The 14266-nt window shown below is 47.6% G+C and overlaps 2 protein-coding genes across 3 annotated transcripts in view; one reads left to right on the top strand and one right to left on the bottom strand.

Moving 5' to 3' along the window:
* Positions 1-663: 663 nt before the first annotated feature.
* Positions 664-8354, top strand: DYNLT1 (dynein light chain Tctex-type 1). Of its 2 annotated transcripts, XM_055311704.1 has the most exons (5): positions 664-740; positions 3910-3951; positions 7077-7200; positions 7591-7668; positions 7933-8354. In XM_055311704.1, the coding sequence occupies exons 1-5, from the start codon at positions 714-716 to the stop codon at positions 8001-8003; spliced, it is 342 nt and encodes a 113-aa protein (XP_055167679.1). In that variant the 5' UTR covers positions 664-713; the 3' UTR covers positions 8004-8354. The 2 variants fall into 2 exon arrangements, with proteins under 2 accessions (XP_055167679.1, XP_055167680.1); XM_055311705.1 differs by lacking the exon at positions 3910-3951 and having other exon boundaries at positions 692-740.
* A 604-nt stretch (positions 8355-8958) lies between these two features.
* The window catches only part of TMEM181 (transmembrane protein 181), a 53849-nt gene continuing 48541 nt past the window's right edge, over positions 8959-14266 (bottom strand). Inside the window, exons 15-17 of the mRNA XM_055311080.1 lie at positions 13591-13680; positions 12672-12738; positions 8959-12251 (exon numbers count right to left, since the gene is read on the bottom strand). Of these exons, the coding sequence (XP_055167055.1) occupies positions 12173-12251; positions 12672-12738; positions 13591-13680 (236 nt within the window). The 3' untranslated portion in view covers positions 8959-12172. The remainder of the gene's footprint in view (positions 12252-12671; positions 12739-13590; positions 13681-14266) is intronic.

Here is a 14266-nt window from a genome sequence, read left to right as displayed (position 1 = left end):
GAGAGAGACAGAGAGAGAGAGAGAGAGGCAGAGGCACAGGCAGAGGGAGAAGCAGGCTCCATACACCGGGAGCCTGACGTGGGATTCGATCCTGGGTCTCCAGGATCGCGCCCTGGGCCAAAGGCAGGCGCTAAACCGCTGCGCCACCCAGGGATCCCGCGTGCAGCATTTTACAAAATTTTCACCCAGAATGTTGGTTTTTTTAATGGTCATCAAAGAAAAAAAAAAATCTCATTTATATGGAAAATTTACCTCCCCAAAGGAAGGTTTGGTTCAGAGCTAAAGTTTCCTAACCCCGATCTCCAGGAAGACTGTAAGCAATTTCTCACACGGCTCATCATATTCAGAAACCCCTTTACAATTTGTTACTACACGTCCGAACCCATTTTAATGTTCAAATTGATCCACAGGGCACCAACTGGAGGGAAGGGCCGGAGACAGGAGAATGGCTTTTGTACATCGGTTTTGTTTTAGTTGCTGCGGCCCAGGGAGCTGCCCGGCGACTGCGCGGGTTCCCACGGCAACCAAGGCGGGGAGCGCGGAGGAGGGGCGCAGCCGGAGTCCCCAGCCCCGCGGGCCGGGCGTGGGCGTGGGCGGGGCCCCGAGGGGGCGGGGCCGGGCGTGGGCGGGGCGGGAGCACGAGGGGCGGGGCCTGGGCGCGCCTGCGCAGTGCGCGCTACTCCGGGGGGCGGAGGCGACGCGCAGGAGGGAAGATGGAAGACTACCAGGCTGCCGAGGAGGTAACCGCCGGGCGGGGACGGGCAGGGTGGAAGCCGAGAGCCCCTGGCGCGGGCGCGCGGCGGCAGCCAAGGACGTGTGTGGGCTCCCGGAGCGCGTCCGGGCGTGGGCGGCCGCAGTCCCCGGCGCACACTGACGGCACCGGCGCCCTGCCCGGCGCTTCGCGGTGACCCCCGGCCTGGCCTGCTCGGGGCGTCGGCGCCCGCCCGGGGGGCGGGGCTCGGGGCGGGGCGGGGGCTCCCCGCGCGATGGCGGGCGCCCCGCGGGCTTCCGGGGACTTCCTGGGCGGGGCCGGGAGCTCCTCGTCTGCGCCCCCGCGCCCCGCCTCGCAGCGCCCCCGACAGGTCCACACCCACCGGGTCCCGAACCTGGCTCCCGCCGGCCCGCCACGCCCCCGACCCGGTCCACACCCGCCGGGTCCGGAACCTGGCTCCCGCGGGCCCGCCACGCCCCCGACCCGGTCCACACCCGCCGGGTCCCGAACCTGGCTCCCGCGGGCCCGCCACGCCCCCGACCCGGTCCACACCCGCCGGGTCCCGAACCTGGCTCCCGCCGGCCCGCCACGCCCCGACCCGGTCCACACCCGCCCGCCCTCCGCGCCCCCGGACCCTGCTCCAGGCAGGCGGGGCGTTGGGAGGGTGCGGTCACTGGCTCCCTGTATTCGGCGGCGGCGGCGGCGCAGACCCCCACCCTGGACCGGGTGCTCCGCGACCACGGCTGGGGAAGCCGAAGGTCATTAGGGCGCCTGCTGACTTTTAAGGCAAGACTCCAGAGTGACTTGCACGCGGGACACGCACGGACAGTGACATCTTTCAGGTCCCTGCAGTCGCAGATTCGAGGCGCAGGCTGTCTGCACAAGGCACGAGTGCGCAGGGGAGCCTGCCTTTGTCCGGCCTTCCACACCTCGTTCTTCAGCCTGGCTTCCGTCCACCGCCGCCACCACCACTTGTTTCATTTTCAGTTTGACTTTGAGATGTCAGTGTGAGAACCCCTGTGTGTGGGGGGGAAATAATCTGCCATTGCCTCGCTGTGGAAGCAGGGTAAAGCACATAATTTGCCAAGCAGAAGACATTCGGTCTCACGGTGTGCTGTTAAAATGGCTTTCCTTCCATTTAACGTGCACTCAGGGATTAGAGCTGATGGATGCTGCTATAATAGAAAGGTAGTTGCCCATTTTCTTCTTGCTAATAATTCTTGTTGAAATTGAAGTAAGTTGAGTCTTGTCAAAAATAAACTATAGATGAATTTGGTAAGGTTTGATATTTTAACCATCTTTGTCTTTTTTTTTTTTTTAGATTTTATTTATTTATTCATGAGAGATCAGAAAGAGAGAGAGAGAGGCAGAGACAGGCAGAGGGAGAAGCAGGCTCCGTGCAGGGAGCCCGATGTGGGACTCTATCCCAGGTCTCCAGGATCACGCCCTGGGCCGAAGGCAGGGACTCAACCGTTCAGCCACCCAGGCGTCCCATTTTACCATTTTTGAAACTTAGTTTAAGCAGGAATGTTTGGAGGGGAACAACAACAACAAAAAAATCTAAGACTAAAGGACTGACACTAGAGTTTCAGTTTTGATCCTATTTCCTAAGTACCACACAAATGGCAGTGTTTGAATGCTGGTACAACCAAGTGGATGATTATGAGAAGACATGGTTCAGGAGCACCTACCAAAGGAGAAAGCTTTTTCCTATAAACTAATGTAGGAAAATGGCTTGTATTATACGAATGTCCATAAAACTTTAAAAAAGAATTGACACCGCAAGAGAAATCTCTTAGTAGCGGCATTCTAATTCAGGCTCCCAGCAATGAGGGGGCCAAGGGACTTCGTTATTGCAGTTCTCACTTGGAGCTCTGTGAATTGAAGGGGCTGAGCAGCATCTGTTTTACACAAGATAAAGCCCTAAGCCCTTGGGAAGAGGAGACGCAGACTTCTTTCTAGCAGGCGTGCCTTAGGTAATTACCAGCCCACGCTAGTCCCTTCTGAACTAAGCCTTTTCTGCATATCCTCTAACTCCTGTAAAACCTGGACCTTTGTAAGACCACTCTCAACTCACTGGTCATATTCCCTTTAGAAGTTGAAACTTCTAAACCAGTGGATTCTGTACACCTACTCTACTTTTCTACTAAAAGTCTACTGAAATCCCCCCTCAGCCTTTTTTGTATTTTAGCCCGGGGCTAATTACACAGGGATTTTTCCAACTGGTTAAGGATCATTGAAGTCCCTTGGAAGGATCCAGTAAACCTCAAGAAATCATTTACTCTGTAAGATACTGCAAATTTTCATTCGTTCGGTGGATTGGCTTTGTCTCCACAAGTATGCCTTCTGAGTACAGCAAGTGAGAGGGCTTCAGGCAGTCTGCTCTTGATGCTCCTGGAAAGAACGGGGCATCCCTCGGACAAGGCCACAGTCAGCATCCAGCAGGGACTAAAACACTGCAAAAGCTGGGCACTCTGCCTTTATTCCACCACGATTCACAGTGACTGAGGACCTGGGCCGCTCTAGAAGGAATGTCCAGAACTAAGGACTGTTCACAGGACTCAGACAGAACTGGTACCCATTCGAGTGTACCTTATGTAAAGAGAAAACCATTTTTAAGCCCTGTCATTCGATTACAGGTGGCAGCCCCCCTCCCAGCTCATCCTGAGGCTGTGCTAGCAGCTATTCTGGTTTTGTAGTCCTGAAGTAGGACAGCATGAAGAAGGAAACAGCTATCAGGAAATAGTGTAACCATTGCATACTTAATCACTAATGGTGATTAAAAACAGAAACGTCTTGAGTTTCAGACCTCCTAAACAGTTTACCTTAGGAAAAGTGTCAGCTAATTTACACAAAAGTAACTCATTAAACTTGTGTATTTGTTAATGATCCTAGTAGCCAACTGAAATGGAGAGAGATTGAATCTAAAGTGACCATGGCATGAGTAAAAACAAACCAAAAACCTTTGAATTATATACATATTCAGATTCCTGATGCCTCTCACCAGCTCTGTGATCCTCCAAGAGCCACTCAGCATTTCTGAGTCTCTGTAGTGTCTTCCTTGGTAAAAGGAAGTTTAGTTCGGTTATTTCTGAGTCTTTATTTATAAATTATGTTCATTACTTAAATTGGCATTAATCAATGCAGTGGAAACATCTTTTAAAGCCATCAAATCTAACTAATTTTCTTGCTTACAGACTGCTTTTGTTGTTGATGAAGTAAGCAACATTGTAAAAGAGGTAAGAGGAAGAATAATTATTTTTAAAATGTTGATTAATGGCCTTATGAGTGAAAATAAGTGTTTTAAATACTGTCTTGGAATTGTTTCAGCTGAGCCTGTGTGTTTTGGCATTTTAAATAACAGTTTTTACTGCAGTGAATAGATAAGAATGTAGATAAGAATGTAGATAAGAATTACTTCCATATTATGTAAATTATATATTTTAAACCAGACAAGAAATTTTATATACTAGCATTATTATTGAATATTACTAAGACTTGGTTCAATGATCTTTTAACATAAAAGACTCATGGTCATGGTGTCCAAGTAAATGTTTCTGGTGTCAAATAAAGAGTGAATATAAAAAAATTGAAAAACTTTCAGTTATTTAAGACCTGGTGATCCCTTTGGGGCTTACCTGCTTATTTTTCTTAAACTACGTATATAATCATTATTGACTGTACATCCCATAGATGATGACAGTAGAGGGCAAAACAGGATATTTGTTCTTCATTCATTTGAAGAATACATATCAAGGGGACATTAGGGACTGACCTTCAAGGATTTTACAGTATGGGGCAGGGCCAGCCAGGCACTTAGCAAATAATCACACTGGGAAATGTAAACTTGCATTTTTGTGTGGTAACTACCACCACATGTGGTGCTAGGAGGCATCTGACTCACCTGCTGAGTTTAGAGCTAGAAGCTGGAGGGCAGCCCTGGTGGCTCAGCGGTTTAGCGCCGCCTTTAGCCCAGAACCTGATCCTGGAGACCCAGGATCGAGTTCTGTGTTGGGCTCCCTGCATGGAGCCTGCACTCCCTCTGCCTGTGTCTCTGCCTCTCTCTCTCTCTCTCTCTCTCTCTCTCTGTCTCTCATGAATAAATAAATAAAATCTTTTTTAAAAAGCTAGAAGCTGGAGAATGAGCAGCAGTGGTGTTAACTCAGCAAAAAGAGGGGGCAGACATTCCAGGCAGGGCACATGTGCAAAGGCCCTGTGGTGGGACTGTGCATGGTGTGTTTGAGGGACTGACATGAGGCAGATGATGCTGGAGTAGTGCAGAGTGCTGGGGAAGCCTGGGGCAGGAATGAGGCCAGAAAGATTTTCCTTAGTCCCCTTCCCTTCCTGTGTAAATTGAGCACAGAGTGTGAAGCCATTGGCCAGAAGAAAGCCATTAGATGACCTAAGTTTATTTTTTATTATTTTTTAAAGATTTTATTTATTTAAAAAGAGAGAGAGAGAGAGAGGCAGAGACACAGGCAGAGGGAGAAGCAGGCCTCCTGCGGGGAGCCCAATGGGGGACTCGATCCCAGCACCCCAGGATCACGCCCTGAGCCAAAGGCTCAACCACTGAGCCACCCAGGTGCCCCTAGATGACCTAAGTTTAAAGTACCAGCTGAGATTATGTGTGTAATTTGGAATGGCCTCTAATGGAAATTCTTGACTAATGCCAGAGTGATCAAGAACCACAACCCATTTTTGTGATCAACACCAAAAAGCAAGATGATATTGTTGTACCATATACATCATTCACCATCACACATGATTTTCTGGTTGTTGTGCAAGATCTGTAACAGTTTGCTTTGGTTTCCCTGCACCACGGTGTTTCTTAGGGAACGTGGGGGTGGGGCAGGTGGGTGGCAGAGCCGGAGTGGAACTGAGAAGTGGGGTTGGCTTATCGTGAAGGCCCCCGTGATCTCCGTGTTTTCGGCGTCACTGACTCAGTTGCCAGGCAGCAAGTGCAGTTGAACGTAGACCCTCCCAGGCCCCATGACAGCAGGAGATAGTATTGCTGTGGTCCCCTCCACGGGCACTGGCCTCTACAACCTTTGTTCCCTCCCTCTGGAATAGGTTAATTCACTTGAGCTGTTTCAAGGATTGGGTAGTAATGTGTTTGGGTGGGTCCAGAATTGGAGGGCAGTTTTCCTCCCTCCCCGAGAAACAGCTCCTGTCACGGTGCACGTGGAGAGAGCAGCCCAAGGTAGGGGCTTAGCTTGACTGGTATCCAGATGTCTTAACAACCAGGTCCTTTCAAACTAGGAGTGCCTGTGTCCCCACAACCTTATTTTATGCTGAGCTGGGAAGAGTGGAACATGTCAGAGGATGAGAAGGAGCTATGACAGGAGGGATGAAGGGGAAGGAAGGCTGGCAGCTACACGAGGTGTGTTTAATGTGACTGCTCAGAGCCCCAGGGTAAATAGGTGCGACTACAAATAGTATTTTGTTCCCCAAAAGCAAGGTCACTGGGCTTATGCCCCAGACAGTAGACCCTAATCCATCGCCGGTGTGCACAGCTCCAATCCCAGGGTTGTGTCTCTGCATGTCTGAGGACAGAACTGGGCCCTCACCAAATTATTTTAGGTCATAGCTGTCATCAAAACCCAGGTCTCTGGTTTCCAGCTAGAAAGGGGTAGAGAAGGAAGCCGCTTAGAGGCAGGCGCATTGGCATCAGCAATATATGGCCCACAAAAATTATAACATGCTAACAGCCTAACTACACGCTTGAGACGAGCAGGGGCAGGCAGCTGCACCTGTTCCTGAATAATCTCTGAGACACACAGCATGAACCCTCACCAGGATGCAGCACAGAAAAAAGACTAGGAATTTCAGATAAAGAGAAAAATACATCATAACCTTACAATAATTTTTCTAATATATAGGGCTCCTTTTTTATTATCTGAAAAGTGCACTTATGTGTTATGTTCCCAGAAAATACTGGATAAGTGAGGTATTTTTGAATACATGGTTATTTGCGTAGGTTTGTATGTTGTCAGTTGTACAATCAAGCAATAAAGATTCCTGTGTCTGCTATATTTTAAGAAAGGAATGGGCAAAGGAAAATGTTTTCTAGCCTCAGTAGGAAAAAAAAAATTATCTCCAACTACGAACTGCAATAGTCAACAGTAAATTCGGTCAACATGTTTCTAAAATTTGACAGACTCTATGGAAGTGTGGATTTTTAAGAATATGTAACTTAATGAAATAGGACACTCTTAAAAGGTGTGTTTGCAGATGAGTCCTCGTGGTTACCGATGTGCTATTTCATGCAGACTGTATTGTGGCAGTTCTCATGGTGGGAGCCTCGGCACTAAGTGGAGGGTTCTGGCTGAGTTCTACCAACAGTGACCCTGTGCTTCTGTTCCAGGCTATCGAGAGTGCCATTGGTGGCAATGCCTATCAGCACAGCAAAGTGAATCAGTGGACCACAAATGTCGTAGAACAAACTTTAAGCCAACTCACCAAGCTGGGAAAGCCATTTAAATACATCGGTAATGCATTTTTGCTTCTCGTATATATTGCTGGTGGTTGTTGACATGCTGGTGAGAGGTGAGTTTGGCAGTGTGATGTCTGACCTCAAAGAAAGCACCCGGTAGGGGCAGGTCACTGTATTGTGTGTGTTGCCACCCTCCTGGCCTGTTCAGCAGCTCAGTCGCAGGGCGCACATCACAGCATTTCCCAGCACTTCAGATGCTTTTACAACAGGCATGTGGTGCGGGACAGGGACGGGTGTGACTTGTCACTGTCACAGGGCCAGGCAGTCTACCCCGATAGCTGTTAGCCCAAACACCAGCCACGGGTTCTTCGTACATATGCTGAAAGTAGGCTAACAGAAATGTGTGTTGCCAAGCAGATCTAATAAAAGTTTGTTTTAATTGAAGTGACCTGTGTGATTATGCAGAAGAACGGAGCGGGGTTACACACAGCGAGTTCCTGCTTCTGGGACAGCTCGACTGACGGTACGGTTCTCCACTGTCCTCTGCAGGCCTGTCGTGGGTTCTCCCTGCAGGCTCCGCGTGCTCCTTGACCCTGCTGAGATCTAGAGTTTTCTGAACATGTGCTCGGATGTTTCAGGTCTTTGAAAGCATGTTTATTAGAGTCCCCTTTAACACTCTGTATAGGGAAGAGTCTGAGCAGCCTCATCTGTGTGCCACACAGAAGCCCAAGAAGAGGCTAGCGCGCCCGTCTCCCTGAGTTGAGCGCTCTGTGCCTTCTCCCCGCAGGCAGCTGCACGGTGCGCTGGGAGAACAAGACCATGTACTGCATTGTCAGCGCCTTTGGGCTGTCCATCTGACCGTCGGCGGCCCTGCCTTCCCCCTCTGCCCCGCTCGCCGCCTCTTCCTGACGGCCACGGATCCGGTAAACGCTGTCCTTGTGCTCTTTCAGTGTCTCTCGTGGCGCTCTCACAACGTGGAGAAAAGGCAGGTGACTGCCCTGTTCTGTGAACGGCGCATCCCGTCAGAGGCTAGTCATCCCAGCGGCCAGGCCTGTGCTGCCACTTGTCTTAACTCTGAACATTTCTTCCCAAAGGTGCTAAAAACTGAAATCTGCTAGTTTGAAGCTTTCTCTCTCTCTGAATGACTCAGATACACTAATTTTCCATACTTTGTACTTTGGTTAGAATAATAAATTATTCCACTTTAAAGTTTGTGTTTTTCTTCATAGTCTAAATAATACCACAAATGAATTCTTCAGTTTTCAGTAGTGACTTTAGAATCTATAGAACTGCAGAACCAAAAAGGAAGTTACAATTTGGCGTCGGTCCCCTCCAATATAAGGATTTGCTGCTTTGATGTGAGGGCCCTGGATCCTGCTGGCTTCTGGGAGCGTGCCTGCTGGTCCCTGCTCTGGCCAGAGCTCTCAGCCCCACATGCTGCCCTGTCTGCCATGGGGCGGCTCCTACCTCAGTGTTCTCCACTTGTCAGTGGCAAGCCTTCGAAAAATGTTTTAGTACTTTGGGGCTTCCAAAATGCTTTCATGATCATTTTTCAGCCACAATTAGGCACCTATTTATAAATCTGCAAACACGTTTGGAGGTTATGGGACTGATATTTTTTATCTAAGGAGGGAGATGGGCCCCTGCCCCAGTCTGGGACCTCACCCTTTGCTCATCCACGGGCCACATTCACACAGGGATTAAGACACACTCTCGTGTCCGCCTGCCAAAATGAAGAATGTGCTTTGTCCCTGAAGCACTTCTGCCTGAATGACCAAATTAACTCCACAAGAGCAAATAAATCACATAAGGATTGAATATTTAAAATTTATTAACATTTACCAGAAAGGAAGTTTCAGAATGAAGCCATTCGCAAAGTGTAAGTTTGCCATAAATAAACATTTATTCACTTTTGACTGATGCTACAATGATCATTCTGTGATCAGTTACTGTGCTCATTGACACAGTTCCAAGATCTCCTACATAGTTCTAGCTTTCCTTTTGAACTTAAAGTTGTTTTTATTTTACAAATATTTACAGTCATTTTGTAAAAAGGCAGTTTTCAGTAGCAGAAAATTCTGTGTTTCACTGTGTGGGATTATAGTTACCAGTATATCAAACATGTCAAGTCAACAGCAGGATAACAAGATGTCACAGACTAAAGCGACTTCCCTTGGGCCTGGGGAAAAGATTTGTAGCTTTCTTCCCAAAAGTCTAACCTCTAAGGCAACTGGTTTCTAAAATCTTCAAAATACATAAATATTCTTTAGTGACTTAACTAGAAATCACTCGATGTCCCTTTTTACCATCCTGTTGATGAGCTTCCATGGTTTCCTCTGTGAGGAGGATTCCAGGAAGTAAGTCACTGACCATACCGTGACAAATTCAACACAACTGTACCTTCAGTAAATAGTTCACGGAATGCTTGAGGCTGGTGACATTTGTCTTGTAACCTGCCCATTTAGTGGGCTGGGTTTACTTAATGTATCTAAACTTTTATTGCAATCTGTAATTATGTACAGGAACAATCTTACAAACCTTGAATATATTTTATATATCCCCTTCTCTAGCCTTTCAAATGGGGCTGAAGAGAGAGAAAACTGCATCACTTCACTGCTTTAATGATTTAATAATAAATCAAGCAGACCTATTACCCACACGGATAATGATGCTCTCCCTAGGGAAGCTGAAATACGTACGGTCATCTTCCAGGTTCCCCTAGACTGGACCAGTGTAAAAAATTACCCAAAGATGATGTTATTCAAGCCATTACCATGGAAGAACTAAAGTCAGCCCTTTGAATTTACAATTGAAGTTTGCAAAACTTTGATACTCTCCAAGAAAAAAAAAACAGTTTTCTTGCTACTGTCTACAATTTCTGGCAGACTTTAGTGTTTTAATCTAATACCTACGGCATATATACTACATGCTAAGTGCTATATACGTTAAGCAAATCTTTACATGGAGTGCGTAAATGTTGATCTATATATGATACACCAGAGACAAGACTGAGAATGCACGATTTAACAGAGAGCCATTTTCCCCTTAAGTACTTTCTTTTATAATTTTGTTTCCAACTTAGTTATAAAAAGTAAATAAATACTCCCATATTTTCATTTCAGTGACTTGGTGCCATGAAGAATCAAGTATGAAGAGATCAGTCATCAGTTTATAATTACACTATAGGACAAAGACAAGTTTTAAAAAGTTCTAATGTATATGGCTAAATGCCTCAAGTAGTTTACATTTGCTGATAAATAAAAGCATTCCAAATTATGGACATTTAATAATGATTAAAACTTGTAAACTATATCACATACTAGAATACATTAATCAGCACAAGTTTTCATCAATTTACATAAATTATTTCTAGTTAGAAGTTGAAAAATGTGGTAACAGAAAAATTCTTCCAATACCTTGGAGTACACGGAATCAAAAAAAAAAAAGTAATCATTAAAAAAAAAAAAAGTGATCACACCACTGAAAATGTAAAAACCATGTAGACTTGAATTACCCTTGCAGTAATATAGTTGTTTTAATCCAAACTTTTATATTTACAAGGTTTTAAAAACAAATGGAATCCATATTAAAGGTACATTATCACTAAGGTTTAAACAGAAAGATGTGAAGCCATAATGAGAAGTCTCTCATGAACCTCTCTAAGGGCCCAGCACTACCTAAAGTGAATACAATTTTTAGCTATTTGAGAGTTAATGCATAGATGAAGGAAACGTAGGTACTGCTTGCGGAGCGGAACAACCCTACCCTATGCTGCTGCATCTACCAAGACGCCATCAATGGATGTTAGCCATGACCGTACGGTAACGGTTCAAGAGAGACGTTATTGTGCATTGTCAAAGGAAAAGGAAAGGAGAGCTCTATACCAGCCTTCTACACTTTGTCTTTGACAAAAAGGAACTGGCAACTCTCCAGGGCCTTCTCTGATGCCACAGATTCAGCAGCTCCAGACAACTTTTCTCTTCCCTGGCCACTGGGGAGCGGGGCATGATTCGCAGCAAGTGACCTTCTACCCAAAGATATGCTTTCCACAAGTCATCCAAAATGTTTTACTTCTTTCATCTGTTTCAAATGTGGAACTGAAAAATTTTTTCAAGATAAAAAATTTATAATAATATATCAATCCTTTGTTTAGCTTTCATTAAAAAATAAGTTCCACGGGGTGTTCTCTCTTAATGGAGTTGTAGAAATGACAGCTCATAGGAACTGTAGTGGATACCCTCTTCCCCACCCCACACCACATCCGTTCACATTCATGTATATAATGCTCACATGCACACGCGTGTGGACACAGGCCCTTGGAAACTATGGCAGCAAGACCTCTCCCCTGGAGCTGGCTCTTGTCATCTCACCCTTTCCTTATGAACCTCAGCCAGTCCTCCTCAGACCCCACAACACTAGTTCTGCCCAGTGGCCGTGAGGGGCTAGCACCCACCTGCCCACCATTGCCCTAATGAGCCATTGCACAGGCATTTTGGACAGGAGTTCCTAGTCACTTAGGATGCTCGGTTAGCCAGAGCACCGGCCACTCCAGGGGGAAGGTCTGCCCCCAGGAGACAGGCACAGAAACAGGCTTCCTTTGAATTTCAATGGTGGAAACTGGTACAGGGCAGGAAGAAAGGAGGAAAGAGGAGACCTTCACCATGCTTATGACCTCATTCATAAGGGTTTTCCATGGACTCAGAATGAGCAATTAAAAAAAAAAAATTCACTAAAAACAGGAGTAATTACCTCCTCACCACTAAAAATGAACTCTTTCTCATCTGAAATCTTTGAAAAGGGAATTGGCTGTTCATGCTTGTTATCAGCACCTCTCTTCTCAAATAAAGGCAGCCGCTCTAACAATTAATTTGGCCCAATGGTTAAATTTGTCCTTGGTTTTGGTTTTCCTTTCAAAAATACGTAAACACAGAAGGACCAGGAATCCTCTGCTTCTGAGACCAGGCCGAACACCAGCAGTGGCAGAGGCAGTCAGGAAGCGGCGAGGCAGCAACGCGTCGGCCCGGGACTCAGTCACTCTCAGATCCTTCCTTGTACTGTGCCCGGATGGCCTGGCCATTCTGCAGGGGCATTTCTTCATAGTCGCTCCTGTCATGAAAGAGACCCTGGATGCCATGTGGCTTCTGACAGCTCCTCATCTATTCTCTTGCACACTGGTGTGCCATTCTAGCAAGAACGCCGCACATCACAGCTCTGCGCTCCCCATTTCCATAGCCTGCTGCTCCTGCCGGCTCCTCACCCCCCTCAGGCACCAGGGCCTGCCGCCAGGAAGAACTGTTCCTCCTGTGGTCACCACCCGTGGGAAGTGTTCAAAAAACGGAACACCACTCAATCTAGTCAGAACAATGTGAAAAATAGAACATGGTGGGATCACAGGGCATTCCCAGGTAAAAGAAACGTCACAATGCCTTGAAAATCATTTTAGAATGATTACAGCCTGTTCAGCAGACACATAAAACCAGGCCAAATGCTCACTATTGGACAGCTTTCCGAGAGGCAGGGACTTACCCATAGATCACATCATCGTCAGAGTCATTCAGCATCGAGAATGCAGGGTTGTCTTTCAGCTGCGACTCTGAGAAACCACAAAAACATTTTTATGTTATTAGCCTGGGGAGCCAGGATGCTACAGAAAAAGGACAGGAGTCAGAGAGGGCAGGATTCAAGTCCCAGCTTCCACCGTTTATCATTTGTGGGACCTGGACAAATCTTGCCTCTCAAGCATTTTCTCACATACAGGCTGGGGCCGCATCACTACTTGGCAGGCTGGTGGGCAGAGCGCGCGGTGGAAGCTCCAGGAGGAGACAGACTCCAGGAGGGGCCCTCCATCGGGAGCTGCGATCCGGCTATTATGTTCTCCCAAGTCCACCTGGGAGCAGGGGCGGAAAATACCCAGGAGACCAGGAGACACCAGCCCTGCTCCCTGCCACCCCGGGGAAGGAAGCCACTTTGTCTAGTTTCTTCATCTCAGAAGGAAGTAACTGTGCCTTCGTTAGAGTGGCTGTGAGGCATTTTGGCACTTCGGGAACTCACACAACACGGAAGTCGGGTGGTGGGCCTGAAATGCTACGCCCCTGCCCAAGTTCCAGGAAGTTCCTGCCCTTTCGGCCTGTGACAGTCTGGTTCTTCTTTGGAGGGGGGCTGGCTTTCTGAGCAGCCATGGCATGAGTGTTCAACAGATGTGGCTTCGCATGGCTGAGGGACATGCTCGGGCTCGGATCCGCTAACAAAACACCTGTTTCCATGCTGGGCTCTGATGACACAGCACATGCTGTGTTCTAACTACAACTCAGGGCTTACACCAAGACTTACTTCGTCTTTTTCCGCTACCAAGTTTTGGGGCCCAGCCCTGACAGGGAACCCGGAGGTTGGGTCCCGGATTGCAGTGAGGCCATCTGACCAGCCAGCCGGCCCCAGGGTGGCTTACCATACAGGGCGTTCTTCGACGGAGAGTACACAAAGGCCAAAGTGTAGAGGTAAAAGTTCAACAAGCCGTAGAAAGATAAGAATTCAGCTGGTGACATCGTCAAGGGAAATCACCAGCCCCGGAACTGGTGTCTGGCTGCCCCCTCTAAGCACCAGCAGTCCTTTCTACTGCTGACCGCCAGCGAGGACCCCACGGTGCCACAGCCCAGACAGCAGGACACCACAGGGCAAGCCCACAGCCAGAGGTTACGATAACCTTTCAATGTCACTTGTTGATAACAGGTGCACCTTGTTCTTTTCTACCCATGGAAACCTCTGGAGGTGGTGGGGCCTGACGTGATCAAGTTACACACAAAGAACAGAGCCCCATGCACGCATATGGGTAAATCGAGAATGAAATGAAAAACTAGAACGGTCTATCAAACCAGTCGTTCTTAATCTTTTCTGCATTACAGACCCCCCTCTGAGAAGCTGATAAAAGGTTTGTGTGAAATCCAGCCAGTAAAATTTGTAAAATCCTGCATTAATTCTAAGGACAGGAAGAAGCCCAAGGAAAGAACCTACATGAAAGGGATTAACTCTAAAGCGCCCCCTGATGGACGCCAGCAACCCCGGGGGAGCGGCAAGCTCTGGAAGCTGCCAAGTAGTGGAAGAGCTTAGTGGGAGGCAAGGAGCCT

This window comes from Nyctereutes procyonoides, unplaced genomic scaffold (genome assembly GCF_905146905.1).
Source record: "Nyctereutes procyonoides isolate TBG_1078 unplaced genomic scaffold, NYPRO_anot_genome, whole genome shotgun sequence".
Taxonomy (NCBI): domain Eukaryota; kingdom Metazoa; phylum Chordata; class Mammalia; order Carnivora; family Canidae; genus Nyctereutes; species Nyctereutes procyonoides.
The sequence above is the reverse complement of the archived record's forward strand: the minus strand, read 5'-3'. Positions and strand labels throughout refer to the sequence as shown.

Coding starts and splice junctions, on each gene's coding strand:
- DYNLT1 (XM_055311704.1), top strand. CDS start 714: ATGGAAGACTACCAGGCTGCCGAGGAG. Junction 7,201..7,590: donor AAAGCCATTTAAATACATCG/GTAATGCATTTT, acceptor TTTTAATTGAAG/TGACCTGTGTGATTATGCAG. Junction 7,669..7,932: donor CTGGGACAGCTCGACTGACG/GTACGGTTCTCC, acceptor TTCTCCCCGCAG/GCAGCTGCACGGTGCGCTGG.